The 16355-nt window shown below is 26.1% G+C and overlaps 3 protein-coding genes and 1 non-coding gene across 4 annotated transcripts in view; 2 read left to right on the plus strand and 2 right to left on the minus strand.

Moving 5' to 3' along the window:
- The window catches only part of LOC119676495 (serine/arginine-rich splicing factor 4-like), a 2398-nt gene extending 791 nt beyond the window's left edge, over positions 1-1607 (plus strand). Inside the window, exon 2 of the mRNA XM_038087734.1 lies at positions 1546-1607. Within this exon, the coding sequence (XP_037943662.1) occupies positions 1546-1607 (62 nt within the window). The remainder of the gene's footprint in view (positions 1-1545) is intronic.
- A 234-nt stretch (positions 1608-1841) lies between these two features.
- Positions 1842-9774, plus strand: LOC119685505 (leucine-rich repeat-containing protein 70). Its single transcript, XM_038099803.1, has 5 exons — positions 1842-1932; positions 6781-6994; positions 7056-7459; positions 7525-7893; positions 9115-9774. The coding sequence occupies exons 1-5, from the start codon at positions 1909-1911 to the stop codon at positions 9655-9657; spliced, it is 1554 nt and encodes a 517-aa protein (XP_037955731.1). The 5' UTR covers positions 1842-1908; the 3' UTR covers positions 9658-9774.
- Positions 6547-6618, minus strand: Trnaa-cgc. Its single transcript has one exon. It is a non-coding gene; the product is annotated as a tRNA-Ala (tRNA).
- Positions 9775-13315: 3541 nt separating the features above from the next.
- Positions 13316-15519, minus strand: LOC119681540. Its single transcript, XM_038094769.1, has 4 exons — positions 15475-15519; positions 14898-15355; positions 14626-14827; positions 13316-14569 (listed from the first exon to the last, which is right to left on the minus strand). The coding sequence occupies exons 2-4, from the start codon at positions 15269-15271 to the stop codon at positions 13373-13375; spliced, it is 1773 nt and encodes a 590-aa protein (XP_037950697.1). The 5' UTR covers positions 15272-15355; positions 15475-15519; the 3' UTR covers positions 13316-13372.
- Positions 15520-16355: the final 836 nt, after the last annotated feature.

Raw genomic sequence — 16355 nt, forward strand, 5'->3', positions numbered from 1 at the left:
ATTAATTAAAATAATATAAAAATATTAATTAAAATAATATAAAAATATTAATTAAAATAATATAAAAATAATTTTTGTTGTTGTCGCTCATTACTATTCGAAATTTCTCTATTAAATACCACAGTTTCTGTTAAATTAAAAATAGTCACTTCTGTCATATTGACGTTAAAATCAAATTTAATCGATAAGTATCTCTAATTGTCGGTCGAATATTTTTAAGAACCAAATATTTGATTTCTTTGTTGCGTTGTGCATCAATTGCATATTGATAGTCGACCAAGTCCAATTATAGATGATGTCTCTAACGCTTTCTTTGGCTTCTTTGAATTGTTATAAACATTTCTTTGTGATATATGACTGTCATCGAAATCCTTCTATATCTTTCTCAACATATCTCCAGCAGAAATTTCATTCTTGGCTTAACGAACTAAAACGTTATAAGAATCAAATGTCGAAACTAGTACCACATAAATGTCGAAGATAGTACCACACAAATATTATTTGGTAGTACCAAGTAATTGATATTTAGGCTACCCAAATTTCAATACCATTGCTCTACTAATACCACCTTGTTTAATCTATAGTCATCCCGAGCGGATAAGCCTCTCTTTGTTCACTAGCTTACCTGCTGTTCAGATAAGAAAGAAACAAGTAACATTCATGAACTCTGTCACTGTTCGGAATTTATTAAAAGTCTAGTATCTACTCTAGGTCTCCTTTTCTAGAATCGTATATTCAATATTTATTCCCTGGCAGAAAGCATATATCTGCTTCATGTTTTTTCTTTTTTATATTCTGAATGTTGGCAATAAAGATATTGTTTGTTTTATTTAAATAAACAGAGTGGTTCTATTAAAAACGAAAGTGAATAACATCTCTATCATATTCTCTCTGATGTTCAGAGTCTGGATTGCATATCTGTAACATATCTATATCTGTTCTATCTATCTGTATATCTGTTCTATATCTATATGATATGCAGAGTCTAATTACTTTACGTTTCCATGTCACAAGCGTTTTTCTGATATCCGCTATGTGAATATCAAAAACATTAAGAGAGGACATAAAGACCATAGTAGTTTCCGGTTTTGGATACTGACATCTTTATCTTAAGTATTTTAAATAAGTAAACGTTCTGTAAAATGGTATTCTAATTACAATAGGCCTGTTTCTAAGATTGGAACTGAGTCAATGCTACAGCAAAGCGTTCTATAAATTCAGCAGAATCAATAAATGTACTTAAATATAATACTGAATCTGTAGTACGAATATTTTTACATGACACTCTAGGATTTCTATATGTAAACCAATAAACGTAACTGATATTGGCTAGAGAATGTGTTTCCATAGAGCGATAATTCTATTATGTATTAACTTTGGGGTACCTTAAACCGAATTGCTCACAGTTTTTTTTATTACTTTAAATATTTTATTTATAATATTTCATTTATAAAGTAGCTAAAAATTGTAGATAGCTCACTAATGATAATTTTTATCAATAAAAATTTTGCACATGAAACACGAACAAAAATTATATCTTATCAGAGCGAAAGTTATCAGCGCGTAAAATTCGAAAGACTGAAAATTATTGGCAAAAGGTGCTTTAGTGTAAATCGGTAAATCCTACGAAAAGTTTAAACAAATTGTAAAAAATATTATTGTGCCAAAAAGTGATACTTTGAATATTTATATATACCATATAAGTACATACATATGTATATACAAATTATTGGAGAAGTGAATGAATATTAAAGTGCTGAGAGAACGGGATATATAAAAAAAAATTTTGGAAGAATTAAAAGATTTTATTTTTAATATAAAGCTTGAAAATAGTACAAAATTAAAAAGAAATAAAATACAAATATAAATAAATTATTATATAAAAATAAATAAGTACCTACATTTACAATGGATTATAAAATACTTCTATTGGTAAGTCACAACTACTATATTGAACCTTAATTTAGTTATCTCTGGAAATGTTCCAAAATAAAAAGAAAGCAATTAACTGTTGCGTCAGATATGTATGATATAGGTATTAAAATCGTTTTGATATATAACAAATGTATAAAAGTATATACATGAGTATAGGTAGATGGAGTATTATAAAAATAGACATCAAACCTATGAGAGTCCCAATTATCTTGGAATTGTCATTTAGTAATCAAACTATATAAAATTATATATATGTATATAGATATATAATACATATATATATTTATATAAATATAATTAATAAAATTATATTTCGTATTAAATGACGTCACTTTTAATATAAACTCTATATGGTAGAGCTATTCTCAAATAATGAATATTTGTTAAATTTTTTCATAATTTTGGTGTGTCATCCCAATATTTTGGCTGAATCTATTATTTTTGGGGGCAAGGTCAATATATTATCAACAATTGATAAAACCGATTAACATTTAGTTTACTAAACAAGAAATGTAGTTTAATCAAGAGTCATGGAAACAAGGTCTTCAATAACCAACTATGAGAGAAAAAAATATTTTAAAAATAATATTTGCTGTTATTGGATAGATAGCTGAAGTAGAAGGGCGTCAGTACATATCAATAACCTAGAAAGTCTTTTATATATTATTTACCATGTAAATTTAGAAAGAGATTTGTTGAATGCATCGATAAAAGTGAGTATAAGGCCAATTACTAGAGTAGAATGATTTAGGAATAAGTTGATGAATTACAGGTTATAGCGCTTAAACCTGATATCTTTTTGTCAGATACTAGGATTCAGTATTTGTTCTATTTTGTCTACAATTAAAATATCCCCAAGCTTTGTTAGGAATACTCCAATCTGTTACCATTTAGATCGTTTGAGTCTTATTCTGGTGATATAATTCGGGTTTATAGAGCAGTTTAAAAATCTATTTTACAAGGATTAAGAATTAGTATATTTCTTTTGTAATTTGCGTACTGATAAAATCTTGTTTCTGTAAACGGATGGTATACTAATAATTAAGGATTATTAAGGTGTCCAAATTAGAGTTACATATTATCATAGCAATATTACAATTACCAATTAATACACACTTTTTATATAGTATATTTTTTTACTTATATTTATTTAAGATTAAGAAAATAAATAATTATCATTCTAAATATCCACGTATTTACATTTTTAAAATAAGTGTAATTACTTTAGGAGCACTTTAGGAGTCCCCTTTCTTGAGTATATTGACCAATCACAAAACCTTCCACTAAACAACATTTTGAGCTTCGCCAAAAGCTCTACGTGGTTTTAAACCATGAGTTCTCTTTTATATACGGTAACACAATTGATCAATAGGACTAAGTGGATCCTCTAGGTATCGTCGGTATAGCTTATCTTAAGCTATACATTTATTACTATAATGTATAATTTGCAAAATTTTGAATGTTTCATATGAACTTTACGCCGACTCCAATATATACTTGGCAGTTTCGCTTTCAGTCCGTAGTAGTAAAAAGAAATAGGTCATACTTTGTATATAAATAGAAATAGAAATTGTATATAAATACAAACTAAGACACTGAAGTAATTGTAGAAATTTCTCTTTGTAAACCTGCCATATCGATTTACAAATAAATCAAAATTCAATAATTTTGTATATATAAATATTTTGATTAATTATAAATTAAGCTATGTGTTTATCATATTTATTTAAAGCTACAAATAAATCACTTTCATACATTGTATATGTGATATTCGTACTCATATATATATTATAGTATAAAATCAAATAATACTTAAATATATACTACAGTATTAATCATTATATGTCGTATAAATATAATGACATAACAAAATAAAATAAAATGAATAAATAATAAATTGAATAACAATTAAGCACTGTTTATTTATAAATATATCTGAAAAATTCTGAAAAAAGTTATGTATATGTTTATATAATAAATAATATTATTAATCAGTCATTTTAAACTTGTACCACTTACATAAATAAAATATCTGGCATTATCGTATTTATATATCTAACTTTACACAATAGATCAACTCAGTCACTATACATAATAGTCCCTACCTAAAAATAATAATTTACCTAGGTTAGGTTAGATTACATATACCGGCCATCCCTAGGCGATTCACTTAAGCTCATTAGTCCATTGTGTTACCGTATATAGAGGAAAACTCAGGGTTTAAAACCACCTAGGGCCTTTGGCGAAACTCAAAATGCTCTTTAGTGGGAGGTCCTGTAATTGATCAATATCCTCAAGAAAGTTGAGTTGATCAGTATCCTAAAGTGTTGAATCGCTATTATGTATTTGCTGGGCAAAGACAGAGTAGAAGAGAGGCACTCTCAACGTCTTCCCCAAAGCTGCGACAGGTATGATTAAAAGGGAGATTCTTCTAGTCTGGTTACCTATAATAATTCACCTAAATACTTTTAATTTTTTTTAGTGTTCAGTTAAAAAATTCATCTATAAGATAAATATTTTTTGCGTTAATAAATACATGATTAAAATATTTTGGTTTATATACTATATTAAAATATAGTATATAAAATATGGACAAGGTAAGGGTATGAAGCTAGTGAAGTAGAACATTCAATAAAAAAATTAATAATTAAAATACAATATAAATAAATTTAATAAATAATAAAAACAAAATCAAAATAAATTGATCTAGAAATAAAAAAATATTTAAGTAAAGTGATATGAATATTAAAACAAAATAAATTAGAAAAATGATTAAAACAAATAAAATAAGAATTGAAAAATAAATATAAATATATAATTAAAATAAGTAAACTCTAAACACATAAAGTTATAATAATGTGTATTTAGTTTAATTTAATTTAGATTCTCCCGAATTTTGAATAACCTCAACTTCAATAACAAAAATATTATTATATATTTTATTTACCAGTTATTTTTCACATATTTTAAAAATATAAACTCAATTATTTTATTTATTTAAATTAATTCATTCATTCTGTACTATCTGTTATAATAATCCAATTGCATTTAATTGCCAACTTTATCTATCTGGACTCACAAAAAGTCTTTATCTAAAATTTTATTTGATTTGTTTAAAATCTAAAGGACCCGCTACTTTATTGGCAGATTGATATACTGACAGATTCGCAGACATCACTTAATTGACTTGACTTATTATATTCATCTAGGTCTTATTCTTGTTCATCAAGATCTTGACTTAAGATATCCATAAGATCTTCAACATCTCAAACATCGTGATTAGAGCAATATACTTATTTATTCATAAAATTTTTTTAATTTATTTTTCGACCTATTTATTAAAATGGTTTTTTTATATATTTTTATTCTAGCTGAAGGTCCCTTCTAGTTAAATAGTATATACTCTATATTTCTTTCTATATTGCACAATATAGACGATAGAATAAAGAGGACGACGTTTATGCAGTTTTAATAATGATAACTTATAATCGTAATCCTGATGATGACTCTCAAGGAAAGTCGAAAAATATATTTTAATAAAAAATATTAAAGTTTTATTATATAACAAGAAGAGACCTACAGCTAGAATAAAAATATATAACCAGAATATATAAATCAGAATATATATAAAAACCTTATTTATTCATAATAGAGTTAAGTATTGTATATAATAAGTACATAGGTACTAGCACGAAAAACAGTAATTTCTTGAAAAACTTTTTTTTCTAAAAAATCATTAAAAAAAAAATAAAAATTCTATTACATTTCTTATAAAATTAAAAAAAAAATATTTTATAAAAAATAAATTATTAAACCATTCAGACCCGAATTAAAAATAATTTGAGAAGTAATATTTTTTAGTCCTCCAATTTTTTTAATTAGTACAATAGTTATAATAAAAATACATATATTTAAAAGAAAATACTGTATGTACACTTTTTAATATATGTATTTAAATATAAAAATATATAGTTTAAATAAATGCATATATTAAAAAGTGTACAGTGTTGTTTTTTTAAACTATATTTTTATATATATAAAATTTTCTGACATAAAATGAAAAATTTATTAAAATATTAAAGGATAGAACCCTGAAATTATTTGCGAAGACTGACAAGCTTACCAACACGGCGTTATCGAATCTCAGAATGGTTATAGACTCCTCGGGGAGGTATGCACATCTGTGGTCAATTATTGCTTAGTCTGATTAAGTGATAAACAATAAAACAGTCAAGGCGTAGAGAGGGGTTATGAAGAACCCTCGAAGTTTATAGAGAATAAAAGTGCTCAAGTGCACTGACTCAACTAGCCTCATTATAATAAATTAAAATTACACTAAAACTATATACAATTAAAATTATAAAAATATATTAAAATCAATTTTTAAAATCCAAAAAATATTAATTATTATGATTATTAAATAAGCAAATAAAATCAAATAAATAATTAAAAAAACTAAATTATATACTAGGCCTTATTTAAAATTTTAAGTAATATAAATTTAATAAAAAAATTCAATTGTATAAAATTAGTTTAAATAAATATATATAAAAATTAATAAACATATTAATAAAATAAAAAAAATAAATTAAAAAAAATTCCGCTGTTGGCTGGAGGTGCCGGGGTTTGAACCCGGGACTTCTCACATGCGAAGCGAGCGCTCTACCACTGAGCTACACCCCCTAACACACAACGCTTGTCAAAAGATTTATTTCAGTATAAGTATTTTATAAGAAATAAAATTTATTATAAAATATTTTAGGAGAAAAATTAATTATATTTTAAATTAAAAAAAATAAAATTAATTTTTTAAATATTCTACCATTGTTTTAATAATTTTTGCAGTTGTCATTAGTGCACTTCGGAACACTGCTGTGTCAGGTTAAAGCACAGCACGAAAACATACCATACCAATCTGTGACCAATATATGCAAGACATGCGAGTGCTTGACAGCTCAGGATGCCAACAAACATTATCATTACGTGCTGAACTGTGCTGTCAAGAAATTTGAACACATACTGGCGCGTTGGCCACCGGAATTTGGGAATAATCACAATGGTATGAATATACGATATAAATCATTTGAATTATTGAACCCATTATTTTTATAAAATTCTAGGCATAGATATAGTTGCTACCTACTCGGGTAACTATATTGATATACTACAGCAACTGCCGGCTACCAATTCCTCGCTCAGTTTCACCTGTCGCCATTGCAGTATTAAACACTTACAGGTGCCAACATTTATGGATGTGCCATATTTAAAACGTTTAGACATAAGTTGGAATGAGATAACCTCCTATGAACTGACACCGGATGTGTTTCGCGGTCCATATCGTGCGACGCGCTATGAACCGATCGCTTTAACAGACTTAGATTTAAGTAATAATAAGTTACACACACTGGACAGGAAGCTATTTGAGCACACACCAAATCTGACTAAATTAAATTTGAGTAACAACAAATTTGGTGTCTTGGATGTGCCAACAACTGTTGCCCTGGCTATGACGCCTAGTTTAGAGGTATGTGGTATTCTATAATATTTATAAATAACACTTAAACATATATATTTAAATTTATATCTTAGATACTTGACTTATCTTACACTGGGATTGAAACTCTAACGGATGAAATGTTCAAACCTTTAGTGAACTTAAAATCGTTAAACTTGGCTGGGAACAAGTTGACGGTAGTGCCAGCTGGTTTTAAATTTATTGGACAAAGCTTGGAGATCCTGAATTTAGCTGAAAACTCCTTAAAGGGTTTGACAGAACAAAATTTTGTGGGTCTTAAAGTGTTGAAGCGCTTGAATGTGAGCGACACAAAGAGTTTAGTAGCAATTGAGAAGCATACTTTTTCGCGCCTCGAAACTTTGGAGTATTTATACTGCTCACATAATCCTAAATTAGAGTATTTCGATCTGGATAGCTTGTTGCATTGTAATAATTTAACCTATGTAAGTATTTTTACTATTATTATAGTCATCATTAGATGCTATCATTGTTTTAACATAACCTATAATAATTTCAGATCCATTTTATTTTTGCTCTTTATACTTTTAAGGTATAAGACCTTTCATAACAAACCTCGAATTTCGTTCAACGAAGAGAAAAAATTAATATTCATTATGAAAGCGCATTAGCTACTTTTAAATCAATTTCTCCTTGTGTGCTATAAAGATCGGCAGTTCAAAGGTGTCACGAATAGTAGGGGCTTCCCTGTATGTTGCTAGCTTAAACACTTTATTTTTTAGCATGAATTCATGGACAACTATTGTAACAAAAAAAATATAAACAAAGTCGAGTATCGACAAGTCATAATAGCTCTTCATTTCTTTGATTCTATTTCAATAAACTTTTCAACAAGCTTTCGCCTGGCATCTCTATACTTGAAAAACGTTTCCCCCGTACAGTGAGAACTGTCGTTGTCCAATTAAGATCAGGATATACTTACCTGTTAAACAATAATTTGTTACATACAAGCACGTTTATCTCTAATGTATGCCCAAACTGTAGATCTATTTTTCTCGATTTAGTCTATCTGTTTACATGCTCTCATTTATTCACTAAATTGGGCTCTATGATTTTATTACTTCGACCCCCTAGAGTAACAAGGGTTTTGATTCTTGACCCAACGTAGCACTGAAATTAACTAGTCAAAAATAAACACACAAAACTTTATAATACAAACATAAGCCAAAGTGACCTGTTGTGAGATTCCTGAATTTACAAATCTAGTAGATCAGATGACATATATCACAATTAGTTATACCGTCTAGTAGTCAGTCAAACTACTACGATAAAAACTCATTCACATAAATGCTGCTCTATAATAAAGCATACATTATAATCAAAAATTGTATGGGGCCTCAGGAGCGACCAGGCTTACAACTCGAAACTCCTAGCTTGTACTTTCGATTACGTACCGTCTACCTCTCTAATAGGGATCGAAAATAAGACTGTCTGATTGCCTATAAATAGTAAGATAATTGACTCGGTTCCTAATAATTTAACCTGAAGGAGCTTCTATTATAGTTGAAAAAAAATAAAAAATATACTACGTCTTCAATTCGTTCCAAGAACTCTAGTTCTAATATAATATTACCTACATTAAAATACCAAAATAACCTTTATTTATAAAAAAAATTCAAATATAACAATTTCACTTACAATTCTAGTTGGATATTTCTCACTGTAACATCAGTACCCTTACAATAGGCATGGACCTCTCAAAAACAACAACACTTAACGGCACAAATCTAACGTTACCGCAACCCTGGCCAAAATTACAAGTATTTGAAACAACCGGTAATCCATGGCTCTGTGATTGTGAACTGTTCCAATTGTTGGAATTCGCTGGCTCACATCATCAACGCAAAGAAGCGGAAACACGTTGTGACTCTCCATATCTATTAGCCGGTGCCAGGTTTTCCAATTTAACTGCTGAACAAGTCTGTTCCATGCAAATACCGAAAAAGTATCATGTCGTAGATGAGGATCCACCACGTTTTCTCAGAAAACGCTATATTATACTAACAGCCATAATAGCATCAGTAGTGTTGATTTTGGGACTTATGATTGGTTTTGTGGTATCTTGCATACGTAGACGTTTGAAGCGAGACGACTTCGGTGTGGAACCAATAAGATACACCAGCGTTCGTAGTAGTAATTTATCAGCCTTTTCGCATGTTAACTCTAATGGAAATACTAATAATGCATAAGACTTTGTTACAAATTTACTTTAAATATTTAATTTAAGCGATACGGCAAAAACAATTTAAAAAAAGTTTATAGTATTTTTTTACTTAATTTTAGAGTTGGTTTAGTTGTAAGAAGAAAACACACACTTTTTTGTTTTTTGGTTTTATTAAATAATTTATATAAACGAATTTTTTTACCAAAGATTATATAAAGAAAGAAAAATAAATTATATAGTATTTTTTTTTTTTTTGTAAGATGACAATGCATTTGTGTATAGAAATTTATAATTTTTTAAGTAATAATATAAATAATTTTTAATAAAAATTAAAAAAAGAGAAATAGTTCCGTGGACGTAAAGCTGAGGCTATGTGCATCCAAACTTAAAGTTAACAACAGTTTTATATGATTAAGGCCAGTTTATAAGTATAACAGACATATTTTTAAAATATATGTAATATTTTGTAATATATACAATAAATAATTTTTGAGTTATACATTATATAAAGTGTAAGTTTAAAATTAAGTAAGCTTGTTTGTAAATTTAATATATTTAATATAAAATTGTTTACAACGTTTGCCATTTTTAATGTACTTAATAAATCATTTAAAAACCCAGTACCCAGTATAATGTTTTTTATTTTAAAATAATATAATAATTTTTTCAAACCACTAAATTCTATTTAAATAATCTTTTTTAACAATTATACTAATATTTTTAAAAATAAAATTAATGTAAAAATTAAAATGTTTTTAATAATAACATTATTATTTTAATAATATGATTATAACAATAATTGATTATAACATATAAGCATTTAAAATTTACTTCAAATAATTCATAAATGTCTACGCATATTAAAACCAAATGCTTATATTATAAATAAATAAATAATAATAGAAGTACTAAAATACAGTTTAAATTTAAAAAACATATTCATATTATTAATTTCAAATTATAAATAAAAGTCTTAGAAAAACTCTCTGTGAATCAAAGTAATCACACGACATAATTTTATAAATAAAATAAATTAATTTTAAAAAATTATTACAAACTTAGTTGTTTAATTACTGAATTCAATTTCAATATAAATATTTTTAATTTTCAAATTTATTGTATTTATTAATCATTTTTAGATAACAAATGTTGGCTTAAAGCAGGCCATTGTATTTATTATAAAGATAAATAAATAATAAATAAATAAATTGATTTATAAAATGTAATTAATGAAAGTAGAAAGTAATGAAATAAAATAATAATAATATAAATGTATTGATAATAATGACAAAAGAAAAAAATAAATTTTATAAAAATTTATATAATAAAACAATATAAATCAAAACGATAAAATAAAATAAACAAATAATATAAATAAGTAATAATTATAATCCAATGATATATCATCTAATAAATAATACACATATTATAATGTAATATAATATGTATATGTTTAATATATATAAAATAATACATATTATAATGATACTAAAAAATTAAAATTTGTATAAAAACTAATATTTTATAAATAATAAATAAATAACATAAAATAATAATGATATAAAATAATAGTAATAAGAAAATAAAAAAAATAATGAATAATAACTGAAATAATAATATTAAAAAATGTAAATTACAATGATACAATTAATAATAAAATAATAAATGAAAAATAAGTAAAATTATAAATAATGATGTAAATAATAAATAGTAATAAAATAAATATAAAATATTATAATTAAATAAAATTATAAAATAAATTAAAAATAATATGATATCGTAAAGAAATGAAATAATGATGATGAATATTAATAAAATAAAAAAAATAATAATAACAAAATATCAAAAATAATAACAAAATAAAAAAATAATAATAATATACAAACATTGTTGATAATAAAATAAAATAATAATAACATAATGAAATAATAAAATAATTTTCAATTTGTAGTAGTCTAAAGTAAGACACTAAACTTTCCAAAATTTATTTTATATTTAATAAGTGATTGAATAAATAAATTTTGAAATACATAAAGTAATATAAATAAATGTAATCAAATTTTCTTTTTTTTATTAAGAATTTTTAAATCGTAGTTGAAGCTTTTTTTTTTAGTTTTTTTTAAATATCTTTTTTAAATTATTAAATGACAATTTTAAATATTGCAAACTCTGTTAACAATAATTAAATTATCTACAAATATTTTTTTAATTGAATAATCTTATTAAAAATAAAATTTTAATAATTTAAATGTAGCCACATTTCTGTTTTTCTAATAATTTGATCACGTGCAAAAAGGACTGTTTAAATAAAATTAATATATTTTGAAACAATTTCACAAATTAAATTACAATTTTGAATATTTCTAATTATAAATATTGAAAAAAATTAATATTAATTTTTAAACAAACATTATTCAAATATTTTTTTATATTGCAACCTAAAATAGGGAGGCTGCACTTTTCATAATTTAACAATAGCAAAATGAAAACATTTTATAAATGAAATAAATAAATTTTTTAGTAATTTCACAAATACAATTAACACATCAATTTTAAAACATTCGAACAAACAATTCTAATATAATTTATTTTATCTTTAGAAATATAAAAATTTCATTCTACATATAATACTTTTCAATTAATATGATTTTAAGTATATAAACTTGCCCAAAAATTTTTCTAACAATTTTAACAATGATACAATAAATTTTTATAAATTTATTTAATTAACTTCATTGATATGAGCATTTTAAAAGTCATTTACTGTGAGAACAATAAAAAAATAAATACAAAAAATTATCTAAATTTTAATAACAATGAGTAAATATAAAAATATGCGCAAAAATTAAATTAATTATTATGAAAATATTATCTTATCACTGTACCAAAACTAACTTTCATAACAACAACAAATTATATAACTGATAACTGTGTTTATATGATAAGAATATAATACATATATACTATATAAGTATTTATGTATTTAAGTAATGAGTTAAAGATTTTTTTTAAAAAAGAAAAGTAATAACATTAAAGAAGACTTTAACAAAGGTTCTTATTATAGTTATATATGCATAAATATAATCAACAAATTATACATGTTTAAAATTTTTTAGATATAACAATTTTTCGATTTATTTTTGTAAAACTCGCTGATCTGAGCAACTTTTTCCATTAAACTGTATTTGGATATAGCTTGATTCTACAGATACCGTAATCAACGTTTCTATAATGTCCAATATCAGAAAAATCAAGCCTTATGATGCAGTGGAAAATGCTACTTCGAATAAGTTTTACAAAAATCCGTCGACTTATTGTGTGGTACACAAAAATTGTATATAAGCAATAAATTTTTACATTATGCAGCGCACAGACCTATAATCGCGGACAACCCAGGTTTAAAATTTCCATATAAAAGTATGTAAATCTGCCTTAGTGGTAGCTACAATAGTTCAAATGCTTAAAGTTTTATATTAGAAAATTTCAAGCCAAGCGCTTTTCGGTTTTATTCTGCATTGGCCATTACGCTTTACATTACTTATTTACAAATACATTTGTTAATTTGTTGTTGTTAATTTTGGTTTAAAAAAATTATATAGAAAAGATAATTTTGTTAAAAATTTTTTAGAAAAAGTTTTAAAAAATTCTATGTTTTCTATATAATTTTCTTTTGTTATAATTAATTGCTTTTTAGCAATTATGTGAGAATATTTCTTTTAAAAGAAGAAAGTGTATATATTTTAACATTCACTCTCTAGAATATCCTCTTTACCGGTTGCTTGTGTAGGCAATTGTGTCGCAATATCCAACTTAAATAAACTGATGGCTTGTTTTTGTGCCAGAAAATTTCGTACCTCAGCATAATTATCCTGTTCCTTAAGAATTTTCTTACGTCGCTCGTATTCCAAATCAGCTGAGCCTACACTACCACTATCACTCTCTTCACTATCAGCATCGTTATCATCATTACGACTAACTTGGTTAAGATACTTTTGTTGAGCTGGATTTTCAATTGGCTTATCACATATAGTAACTTTTTTCGTCTTAGTTGTTGATGTTGTTGTGCCTGCATTATCCAATAATTGATCAACATTGATACCTTTAGCAGCTAATACTTCACGTTCTTTTTGCAGCATTGACTCTCGAATAGGATCAATACGATCCTTTAATTGTTTTAACACTGGACGAAATTTTCCTTTAGTTATACGCTTTTCAAAATTTAATATTTCCATTTCTTGCGCATTTTTATTTGTTTTTTGCTTCTCTGCAGCTTCCTCTTTTTCTTCAGCTTTTGCTTGTTGCTCATCATACATATAAGCATAGAAATCATCAGTTTTAGCTGCTTCATTATCATTTTCAGATATTTCTACACGAAGTATACTTTCTGGAAATTCATCATCTGCTACAGCATTGCTACTTATTGCGCTCTTGTTGTCCTCATCAATAATTTTGCTATTAAGAAATTTGTTGTACATCAACATTAAGCGTTGGAAATCATCAAAGCACACAGATAAAGCGTTCTCAATACCATGCATATTATTTGCGACTTGTAGTAACTGCTTGGCATTATCTTTTTTTTCCGCTTCGGTTGCATTAAGTTGTTGTAAGGTTACATCTAAAGCCTGACATTCACCTGCCACAGCCACCATACAAGCACTAAGTTTTAGGGAGGAGTCCTGCAGCACTGCTATGGGGTCATTACGATTCTTCACGCACTTTGTGCTGTTAAGTGTTTCAAGCTCTTGTTGCTTCTTTTTATTCAATTCAATTGATAAGTTTTTAAAATGATTCTCCTCCTCTAAAACTAATTGTCGTATAAGACAATCTATTTTTACTAGCTCCGCATTTAAACGACTGATAGATGGGTAAGTGGTTATGGTTAAAGCCAAACGTAAAAGGAACTGTGATTGTATGTAAGCAAATATATTGTGAAAATCCTAAAATTTAATTTTTTATTATTATTGTTTTCTTAAATTAAATAATTAATAAAAACCTTTATATGCTTTGGGCTATAATCTGTGACATTATTTTTAAAATATTCACACTCTCGTAATTCTTCGATGGGTGAATAATGTTGTGAAAATTTAGCTGGGATTGGATATGTGATTTCCAGCTTACGTATTGCATCATAAAGTATTTCTGTAACTTCCTTCGTAGATGTTATGCAGTCCCAAGCGCGTTCTATTTGACGTGATCTATAATATGCAATAATAAATCCAATTTATTTGAAACATATATACCACAAAAAAATTTAAATATATTTACTCAATTAATTCTTCCGGTTTCATTATAATAATTTCATTAAAATACGTCATATTGCGTCTTATGCAGTTGCCAAACTCATCAATGGTGCGTATTAAATTATCCAATTCACGTTCCACAATTTTATTTCGAAATACAAATACATTCTTCACCATGTACATGGCTGTGAAGCCACTAGTTAGCAACAAAGTCGGCAATAAGGTGAATCGTAAATATTTTGGTGTGACGAAATGTTCCAAAATTGTGCCACCAATTAAAGCGCATGTATTACGTGCTGTGAATATATCATTGGCAAGTTGTTTATCCTTAACCGTACCTACGTTATTATTTTGAGTGTCTACCACATCCTTATACGCCGGATTCTCTTCCATGTACATTAAGCAATGCTCCAGCGCCTCAACATGTTCAACTAGTAAACGCTTTGAATATAAGATTTTGTTGATAAGGCATTTTGTAATGGCCTAAAAGCAAATGGAAAATTATTAATCAATAATACAATAAAAATAAAATATTTTGGTAAACACATGGCTACACCGGCCGCTAGTCCTTTTTGCCCTTTCGCAACATTTTTACTACGCACCTTTTTTTGTTTAAGCTCATCTTTAACATGATGACTAATATTTATTTTCAGCTAAAAGATATTAAAAATTCATTATCGCTCAATTAATACGTATAATCTATTTTTGTTACCAACCTTCATATTGTACTATTTTATTTTTACTAAAAAATCAAAATAAAATAAATATTTGATATTGCTTCTTCTAAACTTTCGCTACCATTCACAATAATATTCACAATAGTACAAGTGCATTAAATTTTAAACTTACATATAGAGACAATTTACACGACGCGTAATATATATATACATATATAAAATGACATATATCTTATTAGTTAATATATAATATATAAATATATGTATTATATAAAATTTAATGTATAAAATCGCACATTTACACAGAAGCATTTAGTGCATGTCAAGGTGCATCCACACCAAAGCGTACACTTGCGAACGAACGAACTTTTGCAGGTACAATTACTTGCGAACCTTCGTTCGCTTTGCTTTGGATGCATCTTCAGATAGCAAATATATTGTATATAGAATTTTAAGTCATAATAAATAAATTTGGAGTTATTTTGTTTTTTCTAAAGAAATTGAGACAATCAATCAATTTGTTTAATTGCCTTAATTAAACAATAGAAATAGTATAATCTCAGTGACAATGGGTTAGATTTATTGGCTTTTTAGTATTACAAACTTACATGCTTTGTAATGTGAATAATAAAATATTTGTTAATAGCCTATATGCAATCTCATACTAATATAATAATATATTTATTTTACTGAACTTACTTTATTCATATGTTTCATAGTAATATCTACAACATTGCAGTTTAATAGCATGTTTAGACTATCGTACTTAACTCATTTTTGGGCTTATTTCGGTGGAGTGTAGGCGT

The sequence above is a fragment of the Teleopsis dalmanni genome, chromosome 2 (genome assembly GCF_002237135.1).
Source record: "Teleopsis dalmanni isolate 2A chromosome 2, ASM223713v2, whole genome shotgun sequence".
Lineage (NCBI taxonomy): Eukaryota > Metazoa > Arthropoda > Insecta > Diptera > Diopsidae > Teleopsis > Teleopsis dalmanni.

Excerpts from the sequence above, each read along its gene's own strand:
- LOC119685505 (XM_038099803.1), top strand. The coding sequence starts at position 1,909 with ATGGATTATAAAATACTTCTATTG. Across the intron at positions 7,460-7,524 it reads CTATGACGCCTAGTTTAGAG|ATACTTGACTTATCTTACAC; the intron begins GTATGTGGTATT and ends TTTATATCTTAG. Across the intron at positions 7,894-9,114 it reads ATTGTAATAATTTAACCTAT|TTGGATATTTCTCACTGTAA; the intron begins GTAAGTATTTTT and ends TTACAATTCTAG.
- LOC119681540 (XM_038094769.1), bottom strand. The coding sequence starts at position 15,271 with ATGTACATGGAAGAGAATCCGGCGTATAAGGATGTGGTAGACACTCAA. Across the intron at positions 14,828-14,897 it reads AAACCGGAAGAATTAATTGA|ATCACGTCAAATAGAACGCG; the intron begins GTAAATATATTT and ends TGCATATTATAG. Across the intron at positions 14,570-14,625 it reads ATAGCCCAAAGCATATAAAG|GATTTTCACAATATATTTGC; the intron begins GTTTTTATTAAT and ends ATTAAATTTTAG.